A 25,681-nucleotide genomic window follows, 5' to 3' on the forward strand; every position below is an offset into this window, starting at 1 on the left:
CATTCTCAGCAGTTGTTAAGCAGCCTTGTGTAAACTAACGTGGAATCAGTTCATGGGCCTCTGGGGAAACACAGTGTAAAAGCATATTAGCTTGAAATTAAACCCGTCCTCTCTGTGCTTCTGCAGCTCCAAGTCTGAGGTTTACTTCTGAGGTCTTGAATACAAATTGTTTGTGGATTATTTTTTTTTAAATGTATACACAGGGAGAAAGGGGGCTTAGCTGAGCCTGCAAGGAAAAGATGAAGCAGCAATCAAGTTTAATGGAATAGTATCTCATATAGTAAGCTTTTAAAATAGAAATCATCCAGTTCTGTTTTCTGTGAATGCATTTGAAAATGGTGCTCTTGTCTGTGTGCAAACTGACAGAGGGGAGCAAAAAGAAATGTGCAGAATGGAAACTGTATTTGGGTGTTCTTGCTCCTTATTATAATAAGGATGGTGGTTATTTTCTTCTCTACCATGCTTAGAAAAACAAACTGGAATGAGGAGGGTGCACATTTTTATCCTTCCACTGTCATTGCGATTTCATAATGGCATGTAAAGCTGACCAGCTTGTTTTTAGTTTTCTGGCTTAATTTGTATCTGATGTGTGTTGGAAGAACAGAGATAAGAAGCAGAGCTCTAAAACTTGCTAGGTCCCAGATCTAGTATTGTCAGATAGGGACTGGTAACATTTCAGGGGGAAAAAAAAAAAAAAGAAGCAGTAAAAAAAAACACACAGGATTTACGGTTGAATTTACGATACTTTGATCACTGGGATTTTGCCCACAAGTGTGTAAAATACTTGACTGCAGTGGCAGTCTGTCTGTGTGGTCTGTTCTTGTCTCTCAGTTGCATAAAACATTAGGATGCTGAACCAGGTGACTGCAGTCACACACGCTTACTAATTCTCTGGAGATATCTTCTCCATCTTGACCTTTCTTTCTCAGAACTTAGGGTTTTAATAATGCCTTTTTCCTTGTAAAGCTGATAAAAACTAGCTTCTTGGAATAATTTTTAAAAGTATATATTTCTCCACATCTGAAAAAATAAATTTCACTTACCCTGTTCAGTACTGGATATTAACACATGCTCGAGGGAGACACAATATTTAACTTTTTATTACCTGTATGTTTTATGTGAGGTTGTTTTAAAAAGATTGTTCTGAAGCCTTAAGTTACTTCTGCTACTCAATGTCACTTAACTGTTGTGAAATCCTCCTAGCTTGCCATGTGATGGGATTTTTTGGTATGTTTTATTTGACCTCCTTAAATGTCAGTGATTTAAGAGTTAAGATCTCTTGCCTGATGGCCTAGCAGGCTGTCAGTGTGCAGTCATGTGGCCTTTCCTTCAATAAAGGAGGGTGAGTCCAAATTTACTTTTCATGTTCTTTGCTGTGCTTTCGGGTGTATAGTTTGTTTCTGGCTCTATGAAATCCCAGGGTCTTCAGGGGTAAAGTAAGAGTGAAATGGGTGGTTTCCCATGTAGGCAGTATTAGCGGTGCGTACATGGGTGCCACTTTTTATAGTTAATTTCAGCTATCTGCAGCCTTGTCTTTTCAACCAAGCTATCCTTGTCACTTGTTTATTCAGAGATTCCTCAGAGCTGATAGCATTTTTATAATGGAGGTAAGCCATTGTGGAATTTGACCTCTTCTCTGATATATTTAATCTCACAACCTGAACGTGTACTTGTTGGCCTCTTGGTCTCTCCGACTGCTGGTGACTTTGAAAACATTTTTGGTGTTAATACGAATATTCAGAGCTGAGTTATCCCTGCTTGCTGTGCTGCCCAGTGAAGAAGTGCATTTGTGTAGTGCTGACTGCTGAGTCATTGAGGTTATCTCTAGAATTGGTAAATGGACTATATTTGGAAAGTGTTTATGTACTGAAAATAAATCACTGGTATTATACTTTTCCTTGGAGGTACATGCGAGGCCTGGGCATTAATGAATGTTAGTAACCTGTTCCTCCAAAGAGTGCTTGTTCTGTTCTTAGCATCGTTGCCTTTTAAATGAGTCGATAATAAACTTAAAAAATAAATGTGTGCCACATTATGCACAAATTGGAAATGCAGGCCTATGCTCACATAAGGACAGATGATAAGCACCCACAAAGCAAATGACGCTTCATTTATAGTAAAGAGCTAAGCTGAGTGTTGCTGCAAAGGAGTGGTAAGATACGGGGGCCCCTGATGAATAAAGCATATCCATTTGGTGTGAATATCCTGAAGAGACCAGTGCAAGAGATGTCTAGCTTTGATGTAAGGATAGCCCTCATCTGGATCTCTGTTGTCTTCACAGAATGCGTTTGGGAGTGACACCTGTGCTGTGTTTGCTTGGTTTGCATAGCTTTATGTTAAGCCACTTGTAAGGTAAACGTGGACTCAGTCAGTGGTATCTTGAGCAGGAGTGCTTTCTCTCCTCTTGTACTCGTCACTGCTACATTATTAATGTTAAAACTCGGATATCAATGCAATAACTCTCGGATCCATAGATATACTTTACAAAAATCCCTGTAAAGCATGCCTATTTGAAGGAAGTCTACAGTGTGCATCATAATGTAGGAGTAGTCCTTAGCTTATAACTGGAAGCAGGCTATGCGCTTGTATCTGCTTCAGAGAGGTTTGTGCTGCCACAGCTACCCTGCTTCTATAACATAAGCTTGTTTGGATTTGTTGTTTGATTCTTGAATAGAAATACGCCTTCCCATTAAGCTTGAAATTTGTTGTTGTTTGTTAGGTCTCTCTCTCTCTCTCTCCCATGAGCTATGGTGGCAGAAATGTTAGAGAGAAAAAAACTGCTTTCACCTTCTGGAAAGCAGAAACGCGTCTGCAGGAACTTGGACTTGAACTGATAGACAGTGGCACAAAGTCATACGTGGTGATTTCATCATTTTGATGGAGAATGTGTCAAGACAATGGTATAACTCCTCTAGGTAATGTGCTAATCCATATATGTCAGTAGTTTATACCTTCCTGGCAATGCCAAAAAGACTATTAATTGTGGAAGTGCTCTGTGCTATGCATGCAGATTGGATTGGCTGCTGTTCCAGTGTAACACCTTGCTGTAAGGTCAGACAAACCAAATAGAGGAGAAAATGAGCTGGCTGAGCCTTTAGCACAGCTTGAAACTTTAGGCAGTTGCAGTACCTATGGATAATAGGAATCTAACTTTATCTGTTCTATTTCTTCACCATCTCTACAGCCACAATTTCTGCTAAAGGAAAAATTCTAATCCCACAGAGATACAGGATGCTTGAGGTTGGAAGGGACCTCTGGAAGTTATCTTGTCCACTGCCTCTGTTCAAGCAGGAGCACCTAGAACTGGTTCCCCAGGGCCACATCCAGGTGACTTTTGAGCACATTCGACAATGGAGGCTCTACAACCACTCTGGGCAACATGTGCCGATGCTTGGCCACCCTGCATGGTGAAAAAGTGCTTCCTGATGTTCAAAGGGAACCTCCCATGTTTCAGTCTGTGCCCATTGCCTCTTGTCCTGTCACTGGACACCACTGAAAAGAGCCTGGCTCTGTCCTCTTTGTACTCTCCCTTCAGGTATCTATAGACATTGATGGGACCCCCCTGAGCCTTCTCTTCTGCAGGCTGAACAATCCCAGCTCTCTCAACCTCTCCTCAGAGGAGATGTTCCAGTCCTTTGATCCTCTTGGTGGCCCTGCATTGAACTCTGTCCAGTATGTCCATGCCTCTGTTTTACTGGGGAGCCCAGAACTGGATCCTGCGCTCCAGGGGTGGCCTCACCAGTTTGGGGTAGAGGGGAAGGATCTCCTCTCTCCACCTGCTGGCTGTGCTTTGCCTAATGCACCCCAGAATACTGTTGGCCTTGTTGTCTGCAAGGGCACACTACTGGATTGTTTTCAGCTTGGTGTCCACCAGGACCCCCAGGTCCTTTTCCACAAAGCTGCATTTCAGCTGGGTGGCCACCAGCATACACTGGAGTCTAACTCTCAGTTATACACAGCTTCCAGAGGCTGACTGCTTCACTGGAAAGAAGCAAAACCAGAGGCACCTAGTTGGATATGAAAGTCATCTTGATGTTGTTATCTTTGCTGAAACATCCACATAGTACTTAAGAGGCAGTGTAGTATAGTTGTTGGAGACACCTTGAAGGAATCATGTGTTGTAAATCAGCTGATAACATACAGTCTGTGTTTTTTAACTCTTATTGTCTTTCCTCTCACATGCAATTTTAAGAGTCTTAAAAGCAACCTGTCGCTCTAAGCTATCAGATCCTATTTCATTTTGAGAGGAGGGTGGTGGTGTGGTGGCATTCCTTAAGCTTGTACTTTCATCAAATCTACCTTCTAATTTTCTTCTAGGAGGCAGTGGTTTTTATTGGAGAAGTTCATAAAAGAGCTTACCAGAAGTTTAAGCTGGGGACATTTCTTCCTCTGAAGTGCAGGAACTACTGGATTGCATATTGGGGATTAATAAATGATTTATTATAAAAAAAAAAATTGTTAGATGAGCTAGCTGTCCACAGAAGCATACGTAACTCAGAAACAAGCTTGTTTTATTTCCTCAATTCTTTATTACATGTTGCACAAGAAAGACCTGGATAGCAGCGAATAGCACACTGAATTCTTGCCGCAGAAAAAGTGCTAAAACTCTCCAGATAAAGATAAAACTGACCAAATCATTCATGATGAGAAAAGATCTGTCCCACCAAGTGTGAACACTTGTTTGGATTATCTAGCTGTTCTGCATGGCAAGGGTGGTGTGTTGGGTAGCGTCTCATTGTAACGTAACAGTAGGTGTCATATTTTAGGATAACTGTAGTGTTTTTAGACTCTAGCAGTGTTTCCTAGTGGAAATGTGAACTGTGAGAAGGTATTTTGTACTGTCAGGAAGCAAATGTCTTTTTGCTAATTTGATAGAAGGGTGTGAACTTTGGATTTCTGTAGCCCAGAAGCGCAGTTGTATCTGCCCTAAATGCAGGATGAACTTCAGTACGACGTGCTCAAATTCCAGGAAGTGCCTTATCAGCCTACCCAGGGCCTAGCATGTGTCTGCCTGTTGTTGCCTGCTTCGGGGTAAGGTCAAAACAGCGCCCGAGAGGAAAAACTTCCCTAGAAAGAGACAAACTTCTTAACGCTGTAAGTCCTTCGCAAATCTCAACTAAAAATGAGATTTCTATGTTTGAAATCTTCTTTATGAAGTCTGAGTCTTTCATACTGGAACGCAGAGAAGCGTCTGTTCTCAGGGATAGGAAATGAGAATGCTTTCCAAAGTGGGTTTCGTTTAGAGGTCAGAACTCCAGCACTGTGTTGTGAAGCTAAAGCTGTTGACTTCTGGCCTAGGTAGGACTTCAGACTTTCTTATTTTTGAGCTAGTTTGTTTAGCATCCGTACTTGTTTAAGCATTCCTATTCTGAAGTAAGAACTAGCTAATAAAGCATCTGAGTTTTCATAATTGTGAAATAACTGTACAGCATGCATGGTTTTTGGAAATGCTTTAAAAAAAATTACTTATTCTTTATAATTAATTAAGAGGGTTCTGAATACAGAGCCTGCAGAGCAGACAACCAGCTTCAGAAGTGTTAATTTTTTGGATAGGAAGCTGGGCTCATTCTGAGTCCAAAATATGTCCAGTTGTGTAGTAGCACTAGAAAGCCAGTAAAAGCCAACACAAACATAGGAAAAATGTGACAGTTACTTCAAAAGGGAAAACATTAATACATGGGTTTGCTGTGATCCAGCTGGGAAGAAGTGTAGGGGAAGGGAGGGGATACAAACAGGTTGATCAAAGTAGGCAGTGGCTTATACTGAAAAAGACTTAAGGGAAGTAGCTAGATCAAAACTGCCTTAAGACCCGTTTTCAAAACAGTCCTTGAGAATAAAAAAGGAAATGTTTCCTGTGTGCGTTCTTAAGAACACTTACATCTTAGTCTCACAAACAGAGACCAGACTAACAATCTTCAAAGATGTCCAGAGCCTCTCAAAAGGAAAAGACCAAAAAAGTCCCTGGCAGACCTGAAAGCACGCAGCCATATACTGTTCTACTGCTGTTGGCAATATATCTGGTTGAACAAGGCCCTTAGTTGGGTAAGGTTACTTGTGGCATATGCCTCTGAGGAAACAGATGCTTAATCTTTCTAGGGCAGCAGAGTATCTTGGGGTGTGGGGCTTTTTTGTTTTTGTAATCCTGCTGCTCTGCAACTTGAAATGAACTTCCCAAACATGTACATCACCACTGATGTCATTCAGCCCCAACTTATTTTGGCTTAAGCTATTGGCAAATATGAATAGCAGCCATATTTAATTTCAGCTTGACTCAGAATAGAAACAATACTTAACAGAAAAAAAACAGAATCAGAAGGCTTTTTGTCTGAACTCCTGATATTTGACTAATCATCATTATAATAACACTGGAACACAAATAGGAACCAAATGTGCTCTGGAAGCTGGCAACTTCTGCAGCTCTCAAACCTAACTAAATTCCTTATGAGACTTATCAGCGTACATTGAATGATCTAAATAAAACGCAGCTGGGGGAAAAAAAAAGAAAAAAACTTTAGAGAAGACTTGGAATTGCCAAATAGTTTTATGTTAGAAACAAAACAGAAGAACTTCTGATAGAAAAGCTTAAGCCCAAGCTCTTAAGCCAAAGCCGTGCTTCGAATTTGTAATCAGAAATGAAGTCTTCACAATTAGTGCCTGCTCTCCCGGGTGGGGTCCTGGCCCAGAGCTGCAACTTTCTCCACTGGTAGAACTGGGATGCTTCCTGGGCCTCTGAAAGACGAACTTTGTTATAGCCAAATGTGTAAATAGGAGATGGGAAGCAAGGCAGCACAAGCTCCACATTGAAAGAGGAAGTGTCAGTGTCCTAGGAGGGAAAAGGTGGGAAACAAAAGGTATTTGTCTCTAGTATGTGAATGGTTCAGAAACCGTTAATTTAGGTGGTCTTAAATTAGGGATTTTCATAACACACGTTTGTATCCTGGAAGAAGATCAGAATCTCCAGCTTTCCTGTTGAATAACAGTTTTCTTGATACTTAGGTGTCCATGTGTGGCAGAGGTAAGTCCTGCTGAAGTCTGTGTTTCTTCTGAGTGGACAACAGCTTGGGTCTTGGTTCTAACAGTGGTTTTGCAGTCTCTGTTTTATGAGTGTATCTTGTCCTTCATTAGCAGAATTTTATTAATTAATCAAGTATAGGGATCTGTTGTAACTCTGCACTCAGAAGATTGAAATGTAGCCTTTCCAAATTAGCACCACTGTACTCGTCGTCTTGAACTTTGGGGTGAATGCTGGTAGTTGACTAACAATGAATCCTTTTGTTCATCTGGGGAATGATTGAGGCAGAGTCTTGTGACTTGAATCACAAAGTCTTTGGTTTCTTCTATGGGCTTTGCGTTGGGATGTGAGTGAATAGATGACGAGGACTAGGAATTTGTACGTATGGGATTTGCTTGTGTGTTTGGGGGACTTTCAGCCTTTGACCAAGAAGGAACTTTAATGGCAATGTTGCCTGTATATGAGTCTGACAGAGAGCAAAATGTTATGTTAGCATCTGGAGTTCTCTCTTTTGAATTTGATGACCTCAATAAGATGCTGTAGCTGTAGACTCAGCTGGCCAGACTTCTGTGGTGAGGGCTGGTGCTGTCTTGTGATACAGTAAGTAACCCTTTACCAATCATCAGAGAGATCGGTATCTCTTTGATTAACTGTTCACATCTCGGTTTGCATTTCAGTAATTGCACTAGCAGTAGTTCAAGTCACTGGCAAGTGCTACCTAATTATTCTATATTTAGCTAGAGATCTCATAAATCTCTAAAGCCAGGTAAATGGTAAGCTTATAGCACAGAGAGAAAACAAGAAGCAATGGTTGAAGTAAAGCATGGCATTTTTGTTCAGTTCTCTTCACCCTGGGGTGAGCAAAGGCCATGACCAAGTTTACAAGAGTTCGTTTCTCCAGGAGATGGGGATTAGGATATAAGGTCTTAACATATGTTAAGGTAGCGTATGTTTGTCGCAAGTTCCCCGTGGCTGATGGTGATTGCGAGTAGTGAGTCAGCAGGGCACTCTGTGGAAGGGCCTGTGTGTAAACAGATAGGAACTCAAAAGGTTTTGTAGAAAATGTTTACGTGTTTTAGGGCCTTAGGAATCTAGTGATGTATTCATAAAACTGTCTGGATCTGTTAAAGGAAAAAAACAAAGTGTTCCCAATGTGAGCTGTCACAGTTGCAGTTTTATGATGTGTCATAAGAGTATTCATAATGCACTTGAGCCTCTTGTAAGTCAAATACTGTACTTGGGCATGCTTACGTTATCCTTGTTTTTTGTTTTTTTTTGGGGGGGGATTAGTTAGGAAGGGTAGGAGAAAAGCAGGACCAAACATTTTTGTATTATACGCTACTAATTTGTGTTTAGTGAGTGTTAAGTCCCAAAAGCAGAGGTAAAATCAAGCTTTTTTCTCTTTTTTTTTTTTTTTCTGGAAAATGTCCTCTATTAAGGGTCAAGCATGTTTAAATCTATGAGAACTCCAAGTGAAAGTAACTGGTTTCAGTTTTCACTTCAGTAGCTGCTTAGGCAACAACTGAGTCCCACTCTAGGTAGTGGAAAGTCTAAAAACACTTCTTCATGGAAACAAGTCCTGTAGAGGTACAGTACTATAATAGCATGCTTCAAAGCTAGCTAACAAAATATATAGAACTGTTCCAGTTTTTAAATAGATATGCCTTGGGGAGGTTATTCTAAGTCTTTACTTCCTAGATGAAATGAAAAGACAGGTTTTCTCCAAGACACGGAGGCAGACCTGACTATGGAAATTATGTGGTGTTATTCCACGTTAAATGTGAAGTAATAACAGATTTACTCAGTACTAGTTCAAACTGGTCATCACAAAGAACTGGCTTATGCATGGAGGCGCTAGCAATAGGGGCAGTATTGTGCTAACAGCAAAATCGCAATTGTGAGCTTGTCTGTTAGAACAGACAAACAGTGCACATATCACAAACTGCATTGAGGTGGTGATTTGCTCTGTCAGCATCAGATTTTTGTAGGGGGGGAGTTCATTTGGTATGAAGATCACAGAACAAGGGGAAAAAAATCCTCATTTTTAATTCCCCGTGCTTCTTGTGAATAGTTTTCTACAGTCTAATGAGTTTCAAGGCACAGCTTTCTCCACTAGCTTAGGTCTTTCAGAATACCATGTGTGTTGTGTTGGAAAAGCTAATTCTGGAAACTAAGGGTTACATATAAATAGGTGTAGCATGAAACAGATTGCAGGTTTGGTTGGCATTTACTTTGTTACAGAAAGCAGGACTGCATTTCTGAATGTCAGGAGGTGTCTCCTGAAAGCTAACAGCTCTGCTGCAGCAGCATTTTTTAAGTAGTTTGCTTAAATGTTAATTTTCAGCCAGATATAGACTAGCCCTTAGCTTGCAACTGAAGACTTGAGTCCTTGTGTGCCTGTGCTTCATGGTAGGTGTCCCGTACGTGGTGATGTTTTGGGGAGGATGGAGTTTCTGGGGCAAATGGACAAAGCCATTCATTCTGAAGACAAAGCTCCACTTCTGAGCCACCAGAGACATCAGTAAGACAGTGTCATAGGCGGCTTTCCTGCAGTCAGCTTATTGCAGAGCCAAAGTGGTACGTGCTGTACCGACACTCGGCAGGCTGGCTTCGGATCCCCTGGTGGTTGCTATGTGGAAGAGGTGGTTCTTCCTTCCTACACAACTCGAAAGGCTGCATATTTTGGACATTCTTATTCCTAGCACTGAAGTTGAGTGGTTTTTTGAATGTAACATTTAACTAAATCATCCTGTGGTGTTGTGAAGTCTGCCTTTTCTCTCTTTCAATCCAGGAGAAGCCAGAGCTAAGGTACGCTGCGTTTTAATTTGCTGTTTTAATGCTGAAGGCAGGTAGCCCTGCACACTGTTGAGAATTGTTCTATGCTTTGCTTGCTGTGTGTCCTCTTCAGAGGCTTTACTTGCAGCTGCAATAGCATGTTGCTGAGATAATCATTTATTAGCTGGGCGTACAGTGGTGTGACCCTTTCCTACCGTACAAAAGTGCCACTGTTGTTGGGCCTCAATTTAAATTAAAAGCATCCAGCACCACACAAAGCAAGTATTTTGTGTATTGTACTGAGATGTCTTCAGGATGGACAGAGAAGCCTTGGTTATAGGCTACACAGATATACTTCAAGACTTCAGCCTTTCAAAAAAGAGGAAAAAGAAAAGTAGTGGTCTCAGGCACGTTACTGGTCTCCCACCTACCTCATGTAAGCTGAAGATGTGGAAAGGAATGGGACTGGTGTTTGTGACACACAGATAAGCTACTTGATATTTTGGAATGGGCACGTGACCTTTCTGCCAGAAACGTGCAGTGAAAGAGTTAACTTCTCAAATCATGCTCTTGGGCTTAGCAGCATTTCTAGTAGCATGGAAAGGCGATAGAAGTGTTTGCAAACAGCCTGTTGCTTTCATTTAAAACTAATAAAAGATAGAGGCCAGACAGCTACAATAACTACATTCTACTACTTAAATCCATGATTCAGTGCTTACAGCCTGAAGAACTTGAATGTCTACAGAGTGGACACCCCTTCAGCTAAACCAGAAGCGACAGCAGTTACCAGAACTTGGGTATCTCCAGTTGGAGATGTATTTAAAAAATAATAACAATAAATTGCTGTGCTGACCTAGATACTGAAATCTTGTCTTGGTGGTTCTGTGTCAGTGTATCAGTTTGTTGTGTTTGTAGCTGCAAGGTTAATGACTGAGTGCATGTTTATTTCTGTGAGACAAAGCTAGATGCTTTCCATCAGCAATTACAGATACGATGCTTCACTATAAAATTTCCTTCAGACATGAAAACAAAACTGATGTTCAACTGTCATTGTCTTAACAGGGCAAGCACAAGCCCAACCTTCTTGATCAACTGCAGTTGCTGTTGTACAAAATAGCTCCTGACAAGGGTAGGGTGCAGAGCCTGACCAGTTGAACACCGAGAACTCGGCTGGCCTCATGCTGGTCTCACTGGAGCGCTCTGTGCTGCTGTCCCCACGGAGCTCTGAGAGCTCACAGTGCTGGCATTGGTGTTGCCGGGGTTCAGCAGCAGGGATCAAAAAGATGACAGCCATGCCATAGCTGGAGGATGAGGAGCTGAACCCAGTGTGATGCGAACTGCCATCTGTCTCTCTCTCAGCTCAGGCAAAACTACAAAAGGTACAAAAACCATGGCTGTATCACAAGCTGTGCCTTACACAGGCTGTCAGTAGCATGTCTCTTCTGACATTTTTATGGGCATGCTTAAACTGAATTTTCAGAGCTGCATATACACTGACACCTGCAGCATTTTGTAGTAATATTTACTACTTTATTTTTATTTAAATATTTTTATCACTGTGTGTAAAAGGCAGTGAAATTCTTACTAATGCAACTTCACAAAATCAGGTGATAGTCCACAGAAAAACTGCTCTGAATCAATTTTAATATACTGAAACGCAAATTCTTCTGAAAGCTCTCTACTTTACGGATAAATCCTAAAGATTTTGTGTTAATAAGCATTTTAAAAACTAGTCTGGATGTTCCTTCTGTAACCTTGCAGTTGTTTGTATGTTGGGACACTGAGGAAAGTCAGGATGGGGAATTAAAAACTTGAGTGGGAAAGGGGATAAAGCTGAAGTATCACCTCCAAAAATGGTGGTAGCCAGCAGGAAGATGGAAGCATTCATCTCAGGACTCAAGTATTGGCCAAGTCTTGTGAATCAAAAAAATAGAGTATGGGGAAAACATGCATAAGAGCAAACTACTTCTTACACTTTGGGAAAACCTATAGCTCAGTTGGTTATGTTTTTCAATAAACATGTGCTTTGAAAATACCACGAATCTGCTCGCATCTTTCTTCTTAAGCTTGGAAGAATGGAGTGTGTAGTTCTGGAAGAAAATTAAAAGTCCTAACTTCACAGTCAAATTACCGCAGGAAGATTTAAAGACATAGCTGATCAATAATAGGCAAGATGACAAAAAGGTGGTATCACTTAAAGCTGTTTTATGTTTATAAAAGTAAGTACTAACATTTGTATTTTAAATGATTATTTCTCCAGTGATACTTGTATTTTTAAGTAGATTACATAAAGGCCGTGTTAGTTCTATCTCTGCAAGCATAGAGGTGAAATTAGTCAAATAATGGTAGTAAGACCGTATTTTTTTTTCCCACACCTTTCACATTAATATTGTTGAGCTGGTTTGGTGCTTAAGGGCATCACTTCCAAACCACTGCCTTCAGAGCTGTGGGAGTGCACTGAGCTGCAGGCTGTAGACATTTGTGTGGCTACCTCTGGGCTCTCTTAACACACAGGCCATCCTACAGACTCAGGACTCTTGGCAAAGGTTTTGGGTTGGACTTTCCTTGTCCTGGCCCCAACTACTGGATTTGGGCTGCTTCAAAACCTGGTCATTCATTTATGAATGAACACCCCCTAAATTGCAAGCTACAAACTTCAGCACATTTTCTTTTTTCCTAGAATCTGGCTAACATTGTGCTAATTAAGTAACAGATGGAAAGGCTTTTTCATTACCTACTAGTAGTGTATAACTGCTATACTAGTAAGCGTTTGGCAGCTAGGAAGTCTGGAAGTACACAGATAAGTGAGTCTTACTGTAAAGCTGGCTAATTATTCTCCAAAAGGTAATTTGTTTTCGGTATACTTTATGAAATCTTAGGTATTTCTCTATTACAACAGGACACAGGAACCTTAAAATAAAGGATTTTTTTGTTTTGTTTTGTTTTAAGCTTCTATCTGTTGCTGCTTGTTTAGTCACACTGCCCTGCTTTTTGTGGAAGCAAAAAAAAAAAAAAAAAAGGTTTATCTGGGTTTTGTTAGATATACTTTGATTTTTCTTTCAATTTCTTTCTGATAATGTTGAAATTTTAGTTTTAAATAAATAAATTACTCAAATCATAATCAAAACAAAACATTAGAAGATAAGGGCATCAACTCTTACAACTGAAAAAATACGTAAATACCATTTCAATAACTGGTTTCCTTTTAATGCTGTTCAATAATAATGAAAAGCACCACTTTATAGCAGTCCTTCATGCTCTCTCTCTCTCTCAAGAGGGGGAAATATTAATGCTGTTTTGTGTAGATGGGCAGTTCCTTAACTGTTTTAGTATACAAATGTAGCCCATGCAGAACCTGCTTACTAAATAAATGTAACCCCTGCAGCAGCGCATCTGACTTTTATGAAACATTGCAGTAAATGTTTTCACTGGAACCTCCAAAGTGAACTTTAAATGAAGGTGACAATAACTAGTCCAGGTTTTTTTTCCCCCGTTTCATTCAAGGTAAAACTATTAGACAGTAGGTGACTTACTGATTTTATTGCTTTCAATTAGCAACCCAATTTTATACTCTTTAATTATCATTTAATTGGACTACCCTTCTACACTCAGAGCCTGGCAGCAAAACCAGCTGATCTACTCTTTGGCACCACTGAGGGGGTGAAAATTTCTTCCATAAGTCTTTCTCCAGAGGATACATTACTGCCAAAATAGAAACTCTTCACTGGAAGTGGCAAATCTGCTATGGTATTTCCTTTCTAGCCCATGAATTCCCACCTCCTCATTTGTGCCCACCTCTGAATACTGTTTGAGTGGTGGTTACAAATGAGGGGGCTGAAGCCTCCAAAGTGAAGCTTTTGTAATTAAAAAGTAACCAGATAGGGACATCCAAATGGTTCTTAAATTAGATTCGAAAAGGTAATGTTGGTATATGTGCAAGTTGCTTAGGGACATGTGTAAGTTGTCCCTGTGATTGTTCCGAGAGTGTCACATCCGTGCGTGTTGGTAGTGGAGGGGGAGTTAGAGTCACAACCTGACCTTGAGAGCAAGCTGGAGTACAAGGCAGTATAAGGCTGGAGTACAAGGTGAGACACACGAGGAGCAGCTGAGGTCCCTTGGTGTGCTCAGCCCCGAGCAGAGCAGGCTGAGGGGAGGCCTCATGGCGGCCTGCAGCTCCCTCACGAGGGGAGCGGAGGGGCAGGCGCTGAGCTCTGCTCTCTGGGGACAGCGACAGGACCCGAGGGAACGGCATGGAGCTGGGACGGGGAGGGCCAGGCTGGGTGTTAGGGAAAGGTTCTGCACCCAGAGGGTGGTTGGGTGCTGGGACAGGCTCCCCAGGGCAGGGGTCATAGCACTGAGCTGCTGGAGTTCAAGGAGCATTTGGCCAATGCTCTCAGGCACATGGTCTGATTTCTGGGTGGTGCTGTGTGGAGCCAGGAGTTGGACTCAATGATCCCTGTGTGTCCCTTCCAACTCAGGATATTCTATGAGCTCTCCTCCTTCCCCTGAGAGGAGGAGGAGGAGGAGACAGGAAGCACCAGCAGGAAAAGAAAAAAAAAAAAAAAAAAAAAAAAAAGGAAATAGGAAGGACATGTTGCTCTCCTGTTACTAGTCCTGGACTCAATATGCAGATATCATTCTCCTCTCTGATGGTGATTACATGTGTGGGCTTAAAAAAACAACAAACCTTCCACCATCTGGTGGCTGGTCTTCTTTCCTTGTCAGCTTCTGGCTCCTCTGTAAACTGTTTTGGGAGTGGGGGGAGAGAGCTGTTTATATGGAAGGTAAATCAGTTAGTAGAGGAATCTCTGCTTTAACCTCCTTCTTTAATCCTCAGGGTTAAATGTTTTCGGCTCACAGTTTAGCTGCAGTTATTTGTAGCTGGCATTGCCATTTGCTTTGTAATTCAATTTAGATGATTCTTCTTGGCCCAAATTAGAGCAGACTAGTACAAGGAGCTTGGTGCATGTGGAAACTGATCGCTGTAACTCCATATTTAAGGTTGTCTGAGTTGTAAGTGTTTCCCCTGAGTTTTAAGGTACAGTTATTTGGTTTGAATTTGCTTGTGGATTTTTGATTTGTAATATCAGATCTTACCTGACAAGATTTCTCAGCTACTGAAAAACGCTGAGTAACAACCATATCGTGGTCATAGACGTGCTGTAATATTCTCCTTAATCAGTGTGGCCTCAGTTCCAGCTGTTTGCCTTCGAACCAGTTATTTATTTGAGTCTATTTTCTGAATAGCTTTCAGCTACACATTCTTTGGAGAGATGAGATTTTATTCATACATGTATCTACTTATAGGTGAGGAATTTGAAACTGGAGCATGAGCAGGAGAAAAACAAGATCTTGTCAGAAGCATTAGAGACGCTAGCTACTGAACACCATGAACTAGAGCAGTCTCTGGTTAAGGGATCTCCTCCTCTCAGCATCATCAGTGAAGAGCAGTTCTATGATGCTGTTTCAGGTAAGTAGTTACGTCCAGAATGCAAGTGTGCAGCCAGCATGGTGATCTCATTGAAGGGGTGGGGGGAACTGTTGCACTTTAAGTGAAATCTTTGTCTTTCTAACATGGAACTGTCTCTGAGGAGAATGCTTCATGTGCTTGGTGACTGAGCCTCTAAAGTCTTGCCCTAGTTCACCTGTAGAATTGTATTGTTTCATGTGAGTGTGACAGAAAGCTGCAAAACTCAGGACGGTCATAAAAGGTTTGACTGCTTGGGTGTCTACGCCCTTTTTTAAAATAGCAAAACTTAAGACTCCTATTTTGGGAGATGTAACTGTATCGGGAAGCCTTATGACTTGCATTCTTCATGGTGGTGCTTCTTTTTTTTCTTAAGATCCATGTAAGAAACACAGGTTTTGAGGGATAATGACTTTAAGAAAGGCTTGTTTTATTTCACTTACCTTAGGTGTCGCAGGTGGAAGAAAAGGATGAAACAAAGTATTTTGTGTATTCCTGAAATATCTTTTCTGTCTACTGTCTGCTCTCCAGTTTAGAATCTTTCATATTTTTTGTTTGCAGAACATGCAGGTAGTAATTTTGGAAAACTGAATTGCATGAGGGTGGTTACAGTATGAGTTAGTGTAGAGGCTGTACGTGGTGGAGCTCAGTAATAGCTCTCATTGGGTAATCCCACAATGCAAAGCTGACTACAGCTAAGAAGGGTCTGGAAAATCTGAAGGGTGAACGTAGGCTAAATGTAGTGGATAATTAGATTGGCATACTTTACGAGGAAGTATATTTGGGGTTACTTTTCTCCAAATTCAGCTGTCTGATGGTTCTGACAGATGAGGAGAAGCAGCACTCTCAGTCTCCTCGATGGGCGTTGTGTCGTGCACAACTTAACTAAGCAGAGAATAAAAACAGGCAGAGTGGATTCTGTGGTCAAGTTCTCAGAGTATCTCAAGTGCAGCACAGGAACACAGTGGATCAACAACAGACTACTCCTAGGCACAGTAACGAATTTAAATCTTCAGCAAAGGGAAGAGATTGAAGGACTCTAGAAACAGGTTCTTCAACTAGAACCCAAAAAATAATCCTGCTGAAAGGCCTCGGGCTCTTTGCTTGTTGTAACAAAGCAGAGATTACTTGTTTATATGGTGCTGCTGGAATGTAGCCTCTGCAGCCAGACCTGCTTTGTGCATGTGAGAGAACTCTCAGCTTTAGAGATCTGTTGTTCTATACCTCTCCTAAGTCCTTTTCTTGAATGAAAGTGATGAAAGCTGCTTGCCTAGTTGAGAGAGGTGGTGTTTTTGCCTCTCGAAGCTGCAAACAAATCACACAGAGTCAAGTAGTGTGACATTTTCATTTGTATGTATACATACATACATATATACACACACACACAGTTTAACATATGCCAATTCTCTCTCCCAAAGGAGAGAGTTACATGACATAATTCATCTTGATTGCAATTTAAATAATTTTCCAGGACACACTCACTTTCTTGACTGTCAGCTTCACCAGACTTGCATTAGATTCTCTTCTCTAGGCTGCTCACATGTGGTGCTTTGTAGTGATTTGGGTCCTCTGTGCCTTTGAGGACACGTGTCTGGGGGAAGGGCACTCTGATTTTGTGGGCTAGAGAAAGGCAGATGTGACGTAGTTTCCTGGCTGCTGGATGCATGTTACGACTTTCACCATAAGCACAAAGGGATTTAGATGTTTGTGGGTGTGATATGAAGCATGTTGTGGGTGTTTTTTTTTTTTGTTTTTTGTTTTTTTTTTTAAGCTAATCGCTAGGGTCCTGATTACTTTACTAACCCTCTTGCTTTTCTGCCATGTCTGTTGAGTTTCAGCTAGAAGGACTGTAGTGCACCACCATAGTGAGAGCAGAGGGGTCAGGGGACACATGACACTGGCTCAGAGTTTGGGAATGTGGGTCTCCTTTCTTGGGCTATTGAAAGAGGGGATAGGGTGATATTTTCCTAACAGAGAACAATGGACCCAACTGTCACAAGCGAACAAGTTTTAGAAATCTAAAATACTCAGACTTTGGGTCTTCGAAGATTTTACTAATTCTGTTTTTCAAATGTCTGTTCATTTTGGATAAATGGGCGTGTTCACAAATCATCTTACTAGTCAGCAGGAGAGATTCAGCAAATGCCAATGTATTTTAACAGGGTGCTGTGACAGGTTATAATGTCTGTCAATGGACTACTTGGAGAGCATTTTATCTGTTAGTACCCCATCTTTTTCCAGTTATGTTTTTGCCTGGTTATAGTTCTCTGATTTTTTTAAATTTTCACTGTAGGAGTGAGTTTACAGAAGTGAGAGTGTTGCATAACTCAGCTTGCACTTTGAGCTGAAGAATCCTTAGCTTTGACTTGACAACTTGAAAGAAGGAGCCACTGCCGCTTTTTTGTTCTTTTTTTTTTTTTTTTTTTTAAAATATTTATTTTGGAATTTACGTGCATTAGACACTTCTGCTTGTTTACTCTCAACAAATGTATCACTAGCTGTGACAATTGGGAGCAAGGCAAGAATTTTCAAACGTGTTTTTGAACGTGAGATGTAATAGAAAGAACATGTTCACAGCAGCATCATCTTGTCCCCATTGACCACGGTCTGATTCATGCTTCAGAGCAATATGAACGCATGAATTGGGCTCTTGAATGAAGGTGAATCAGAAGATACAGTTCAGTTCCCAGTAGACACAGATCCATAGTAGGAGAGTAGAGCTAATCTGAGGAGAAAACCAATAGAAATGTATCTAGTTCAAGTGCCAAGTCCTCAGCACCATCTGCTTAGTCTACAGATCTGCTCCAGCTGAGGCATGCTATTTGCTAATGTTGGCATAGGCTAAGCTGGTCACTGATAAGCCTGTGTTGTGTATTTCTGGTTGTGGGTACTGTGGAATTGTGTTCACTATTACAGAAATGCCCTATTTCTTTTCCAAAACCGGGGTAAAGAAGATGTTTATAACTTGGTAAGACTGCGTACTGTAGTCGTTTATTTGCCGAAGTCTTCCTTTTTTTTTTTTTAATATTATTTCTCTTTTAATTTTAAGTGATATGCTGCTATCAGTGTTTTCTGGGTGTTACAGTAAATGCTGAATCCCCCGCAGTGGGAGGGCAGTAGATCCTGACCATGAAAGGAAGAACCTACAGGAACTAGGAGTTAGTTTGCATTACAAAAGCATGATTTCCAGAGTTCAAAACCAGCAAAATTTTGTGTTGTTAACCTGAACTCTGTTAGTAATAGGTCATTTAACAGTGCTTCCTGGTGCTTTCACCTTCTCATCCTGGGAGTGGTGGAAATGTTTATTAGTAGCACGTGAAGTGCCTGAGCTCTTGGCTGCAGGTTTGAATGGTTAACATGTGCCAAACTCTCCTACATTCAGAGCAGAGCAGGGCAAGGGAGGCATTGTGGAAGGGAAGATGCACTGGACAAGTGGCAAAATTTACAAGGACCAGTGGCATCTTCCAGAGAGTTGGAGACGTTACCAGTTTCAAGCACACAAACCTTAGGAAGCATTTGAAGACAGAATACAAGTGCGGTCATCTGCAATGCTGAAAAGTGGCTAAGCAGGTCAAGAATTATAGGGTGAAGGTACTTGATTTTGCCTTGTCCCTAATTATCTGCAGATCAAAGACCCAATTTAGGAAGAGCTTGTAACTGTCTTGATGTTTTTTTGGTAAAAGGTTTTATCCAAGAAGGTTTTCTCTTTGTTTTGCAAACAAAGCTTTTGTGTGCGTTGAAGTGTGCGTTGACAGTTTTGCACAGATGTGATCTTACTATAAATGCAGTTATTTAGCTGCAGGCATATGTAGATTATATTAAACCTAACCTGCCATAGTACGGCTTCAGCTGTTACGTGCTACTCATGGGTGCTGTGTTCATCAACACTGTACTTAAATGCTGCTCTGCTAGAAGTGGTAGATGAGTTCTGGTGCTTTTGTTCACTTCTTAGTTTGTTTCCAGTTATCAGCTCACTTAAAAGTCATACAAAAAAAGCATGGGAACTTACAGCTCTTCCCTTCCATATTTAGGGTATTTTGTCAAATGCTATATTTGAATGCACCAAAAATGTTCCACAACCTCCATGAGAATATTGTTGGCTATGGGCTTCTTGCCTTAAAGATAGTTAAAAGAGCAAATCCAAGCATCTCAGAGAGAGGGTGAGAACCACCTGGTCAGTGTTGAAACACAACCTTGCCGGTGGTTAAACAATACCTTTTGAAGGTGTATTTATTGCTCTAATACATTGACCAATCTTTTCGTTGGAAACTGGAGGCTGACCAGTTGTTGCAATAAGAGATGACCTTCTCTTGACTTAGGTGATCATTGCTTTTGCTCTCCCACTCTTGTAAAAGGTAGCTGACGTTTTACTGTTACCCTGACACTTTGGGTTTTGAGCTGGAGAGCTTTATGTTCAGCCTTTTCTTGTCTTAAAGATCACTTAAATCTTGGCTTCTGAATAGGGAGTCTTATTCTGTCTCCCCCCTCCTCGGCCCACACCCCCTTCAGTTCACTAGAATAAAATCTCATTTTCTCCTAGTCATCTGTTTGACAGCTGCTCTGTAGCAACTTGTGAATATAAATCCTTTTTTTACTGTAACGGGGGAGTATGCAAATCTTAATTCAGAAAAGAGATAGCTCTAAGTACATCGGGAAAAATTTGCTTTGAGTTGCCTGTTGATCAGGCTAGTGATACAATACCGGGTTTGTTCACTCTGACACCTAAGCGAACTCTCAAGGCTTGTTAATCTGGTTTTGCCAAAAAGATAGTTGAGGTTTTAGGGATTAGTGACTGAGCTCTTTAATGGCAGGAGCTGTTGTAGACATGCTTTCTCAATGAGAGCCCTTTCTCAGAGATATGGGAGGAGCATCTATAGAGAGTGAATTTCTTCTAACAGTGTCTGGTTTTCATTCTGGTTTCACCATTCTTCATTGCACAACATGCTTTTTATTTATTTATTTATTTTGATTAAGTAAGCCATGTGCCCTGGAGAAGGCTGGCTGGTCATTGTCCAGCCCTGGAAGAGGTTTGCAGGTGCTGGGCTCTGTCATTTCAGCATAGTTGTCTCCTGGCACTGTGACATATGGCCAGCATTTGGAGACCTGAGCACATGTAGTCTTTAAAGATTCTCGTTAGGCTGAGAGGCATATCAGTATGATCAGTGGTTCTGGTGAAGCTTACCTATCCTGTTCTTTCCACCTCTGGAGTCCTAGATCTGTTGCAGAAATTCACGTTGAGGGAGTTGTGGGGAATGTCGTCATGATGCTCACCTGAAAACAAGACAGCCCCTGATGGTGTAAAGGAGCCTTATGGCAGGCAGACTCCTCTGCTGTGTTACAGGGTTTGGTCCTTGTTTCATGCTTTCCCTGTCACAATAACTGTTGGCACAGTTAAGCAGCTACTTAACTAGAAAACTTACCTGGGAGGAGTTTAGGGCTTGTCATGCGTTGGCTGTAGGAGGTGGTCAGGGTGCTGAGGGCCCAGTTGTGTTACACTGCTAGCGTGTCCTTTCCTCTGTGCTATTTGAGTATGCAGCAGTGTTTTTCTGACTACCTAGGCTTCTGGTCTCTAAAGAAATCTGTATTTATGTAACAGTTGTCCACAGGTAAAAAATAAAAAATCATCTGCTTATCCTACTTTTTATAAACAGTACCCACCCAACTAATTCTGTGATACGTTACGTCATAAATTGGCATGTAACTAGACCGACAAATTTGGGGAAACTTGTGAGAAGATTTTGTGGAGTGCCAGTCCACTTTTTTAGCATATCCTCAGCACCAGCTGGCACTTCTTTTCATTCCCTAGCAACTGGCTTAATTTCAGTACTGACTTGATGAGAATAGAGATGGATGTTTTTAACGAAAGCAAAGATCTCCTTTTTGTTTCTAGAGCTCATCCTCTCTAGAGGATGGAGACGTTGTGGCATAGTACATCCATTAATCAAGATTTTGTCCTGTTCTTAACACTTTTGTGGTCTGGATGTAGTAGAAGGTCCTGTCACAGTCCCCTTCACCAAAGCAATGTGTAAGTGACATGATATGGAGAAGCTACTGGGATTGCTTTTTAAGACAAAACAGGAAAGTCCCTGGCAATGGACAACTGTGGCTGAGATATTGGTTTGGATGGGCTACTATGTCAGTGGCTTTTGGTTGCTGGTTTTGAATTAGAATCAATGTATGAGAGTGACTAATTTTGCAATTATTTCTCTGGGTATTTGCAGCCAAGAGCAGCAACATATGTTGAAGGAAGTGCAGAGCAGAAATGGTGTCTGCGACAGTTTGGGTTTGCTTTTTTTGGAAGATGAGGCTTGCATTAGGCTGTCTACCATTCATTGTTGTACCTGGTTTCTGCTAAAGGGCTTCCTAAATGAGGTAGAAATTGGTGCATCTTCACTTGTCATGAGCTGTTCCCTTGCTTCTTGGGACTTGCAATTGGATAATCCTTTGGCAAACTTGTCAGGTTTGAAAGAGAGTTGACTTGGGAGAAGGAACAGAGTGCCTCTTTAGCAAGTCTGCTGATGATACAAAACTGGGAGGAGTGGCAAATAGCCCAGAGTGCTATGGGGCCATTCAGAGAAACATGGACAGGCTGGAGAGTTGCGCAGTGAGAAACTCATGAAGTTCAACAAAGGCAAGTGCAGGTACAGGCTGGAGACTGATGTGCTGGAAAACAGCTCTGCAGAGGGGAACCTGGTGGTCCTGGTGGACATCAGGCTGACCATGAGCCAGCAGTGTGCCCTTGTGGCCAAGAAGGCCAACGGGATCCTGGGGTGCATTTGGAAGGGTGTTGCCAGCAGGTGAAGGGAGGTGATCCTGCCCATCTACTCAGCCCTGGGGAGGCCACACCTGGAGTGCTGGGTCCAGTTCTGGGCTCCCCAGTACAGGAGGGATGTGGGGCTACTGGAGCGAGTCCAGAAAAGGGCTATGAAGATGGTTAAGGGAGTGGAACCCCTCTTAGGGGGAAAGACTGGGGAGGGATCTGGGCCTGTTCAGCCTGGAGAAGAGAATACTGAGAGAGGATCTTACCTTCCCTTTAGATATTTCTATACATCAGTATCAGGAGGATGGGGCCAGACTGTTTTTGGTGGTGCCCAGCAACAGAATTAGAGGCAACGGGCACAAAGTTAAACCCAGGAAGTTCCAGCTATATATGTGGAAAATCTTCACTGTGAGAGGAGCAGGGTACTGGCATAAGTTCCCCAGAGAGGCCTGTGGCCTCTTTGGAGATACTCAAAACTTACCTGGACGTGTGCACTGTGCTATTGCTGACCCTGTTTGAGCAGATGGGTTGGACTAGTTGATTTCCAGAGGTCCTTTCCAGCCTCAGCCATACTGAGACTTTGTGCCAGGAGGTTTTTGCCCCTGAATTTAGGCCAAGGCGATCTGTTCTCAAGTGCTGGTTAAGCACTGTCTGACCAAGACACAGGTTGGAAGTAAGGTGTTGTTGATATTCTCAGTTGTAGCTGTGATGTGGATTGTACTATTAACCTACCTTCCAGAGTACAAAGCTTATCTTATTGATTGATGAGCTTATCGTTTAGACTTTGCTGGGACTTGCGTGGCTAGCATATTGTGTACAACACCTGCTTTTGTTTTTTGTTACTTGTTCAGTGAGTTGGGAAGTGAAGTCTTCTGAAAAGCACCGAGTGTCTAAGAATTTTGACCAAACTGAAATCTTACATAGGAGGAGCCGTCAGTGCTTGACTGTTGCATTAACTGTTAGGTAAGCTACTGGCATCTTTGTGACGCTGGCGCTTGTCCTAAGCAATTTGTTGTAGCTTCAATTTACTAAAAACATCAGGTTTGGGCTCTGTTGGATAGAGGAGTTTTAATCTACTGTATTCTTTAGTCTACGTCTAGATACCGAGCCGCAGTGGTCTGTGACAGTACTAGTTACTTACCAAGTGGATGCTGTCATCAGGACACAGGAGCCGACTTAGGTTTCAGTTTTGTACAAGGAGAGAGGATCTGTTAGTGACTGAAGTCCAGCACTGGCGGCAGATTCATTAACATGCACCTGCTCTTTTGCAGATTCAGAATCTGAAAAATCATTAAGTGGGTTTGAAACAACAACAGCGTACTCGCTGGAGGACAGCATGGATTCGAAAGACACGATAACTTCAAGCGTGTCCGAAGAAAAGGTTTGTGGCAGCGGAGAGTCCATGTCGAACGGAATCAAAAAGCACAGGTAGGATGTTGCCTGTTCTTAAGGTATTACCGCATGCATTAACGGCGAGTGAAAGACCACAAGAATCTCTGAAAACGTAATTGTGGAAAACTTCTATAGCTTTGCCAGGGATGGTTTAAAAATAGTTCTAAGATTTTATGATGAGTGTTTTTCCATGGCTAGCGTTTTCCTTTGCGTCTTGCTTTTCGATGATCAATTCTGAATAAGTAAAAATAAAATAGATTATGCTGTGTAAAAATGAGTAGGTCTTATTGAAGTCTACGTGGATTTTTAATTCCTTCATGTATCTTTAATGCCTCCCATCGCCTCTTTAATTTCCAGTCATTTGATCCTTCTGTCGGTATTAGGAATGAATGAAAAAATATTGCTAGCCTGCCATCAGGAACTCAAATGCAAACAAAAGGAGTCTTATTCTAACAGTCTCATCTATGTTTTATGTGCTTATTTTGTGTTGTCAAATGATCCATTTTTGTTTGTTTCCTTGCCTATAAAAAGGAACAATAGGTCTAGAGTTAATGAGACGTAATAGACACCATGATTCTCAAGTTTCAGTGAAGGGCAACGTGATGTTTGTGCTACAGATAAAGTCAGACTTCAGCATGCTTCAGAAAGTCTCATTTGGGAGCGGTTTGGACACGCACAATGATGATGAGGACACCAGATCTCAGTAAAAACAGGGAATTAAAATTTAATTTTACTAAAGCAAACGAGACGTGCTTTAATCACTTGGTATCTTAACTAGCTAAATTGCAGCGACTGTCACAGCATGTGGCAATGTCAGAGACTTGATGTCTCAGGGTTCAACCTCTGAATGCATGTCCCTCCTGTAGCAGGCAAAGACTAAGGCAAATGAGGGCTTGGGTGGAGTAGCAGTGTGGTTAGGGAAGGTAATGTAAAGCAGCTGACTAAGCGTGCTGCTCTGCGCTGTTGTGCTGTTAGCAGGGCGGTGTTCATGGCCTTGGTTAAGTGCCTTTCCTAATTAGCACAGGAAGTGTAGGGAGGGGAAGCACTAGGTGAAGGTGAACGTCTGAATTACGTTCCCTGCCTTGGAAAGCAGGAGGAGAAAGGAGGCAATTCATGATCAATGTAAAAAGGATGATGAGTGTTGACATGCATTGTCTGGGCAGTTTTAACAGCAACTGATAATCTACTTAGTGTGAAAAGAAATAACTTGGCAAGTTTCCATAATGCTGCACTGTGTTATCAGAACTGCATGGAGCTGGGTGACTGGAGGAACATTTAAAATCTATTTTTATAAGATATGAAAAGGTCTACATATCTGTCCATAGGTTGTTCTCTTTGAGTTGCTTAAGATGTAGGATATTACAGTAAAGCCAGAGCATAAATTGGCTGGCTATTAATATACTGCACAGGAAAAGTGGAAACCTCTCTCTTGAATATAGATAAGAATGTATGGTCACTATAGATAAGAATGTATGGTCACGCTTTACATGACTAAATAGCCAGAGCATGTTTTAGGTTGAGCTGTAATGTCAAACTTTTACCTGGCACCTTGGTGACATGCTGGGATTTGTCTGTAAGTCTATTGATGCAAACTGTTTTTCCCCAGAGCACTACCAATTTAAACTTTACCTCCACGAGAGCCATCTCAGGGGATGGGAGTTGTGTGGTGCTTCTAGCGTTGTTTCTGAGACTCGTGGTGGCTGTGGTGTTTGTCCTGGTAAGGGATCTGCTTGCTGTGTCTGGCTGCAAGTCTTAATTCAAAACTGTGTCACCTAACTGGAGTTGCTGGTTCCGATTTGTGCCTGTTTTGGGGCTAGTTTATAGTGCAAGTAGACAAATACACATCATCCTGTGTCCTTTTCAGAGCAGAAACCTTACCTTCTTCATGCCATGCAAACTGTAGGGAGCAGAATTTTTTAACAGCACTTAATTCCATCATTACACTTTGTTAACCACATGTAAGCAAGTTTCCATAATGCTTATAGAATATGACTTATAGAATGACTTATTCTATGCTTATAGAATAGACTAGATAAATTTCTTTTGATTAAAATGCTTTATACCTTCCTGTGGTTTATTAGTTGTATAGAGGATCTGCAGCTGTATTTGGGCTGCACATAAGTACCCAACACTGTATGCCTGTCATTATAAATAACTCTTTCCTATCTCCGTTTAGAAAACCTGAGCTGCCATCCACCTTTGTTTTTTTTTCTTTTTTTTTCTGAGCAGCATGTGTTTTGTGCAGGGAGGCGGAGGTTGCTTTTTGTTGGTTTGT

The 25,681-nt window shown here is 41.6% G+C and overlaps 1 protein-coding gene across 3 annotated transcripts in view; it reads left to right on the forward strand.

The window, feature by feature from the left end:
* OSBPL1A (oxysterol binding protein like 1A) overlaps positions 1-25,681 on the forward strand; it is a 77,624-nt gene that overhangs the window by 33,157 nt on the left and 18,786 nt on the right. For 2 of the 3 annotated variants that reach the window (XM_032181271.1, XM_032181273.1), the window contains 2 exons: positions 15,095-15,257; positions 23,286-23,442. In XM_032181271.1, coding sequence (XP_032037162.1) covers positions 15,095-15,257; positions 23,286-23,442 — 320 coding nt within the window. The remainder of the gene's footprint in view (positions 1-15,094; positions 15,258-23,285; positions 23,443-25,681) is intronic. The other variant, XM_032181272.1, reaches the window with a different exon arrangement.

This window comes from Aythya fuligula, chromosome 2 (genome assembly GCF_009819795.1).
Source record: "Aythya fuligula isolate bAytFul2 chromosome 2, bAytFul2.pri, whole genome shotgun sequence".
NCBI classification, from domain to species: domain Eukaryota; kingdom Metazoa; phylum Chordata; class Aves; order Anseriformes; family Anatidae; genus Aythya; species Aythya fuligula.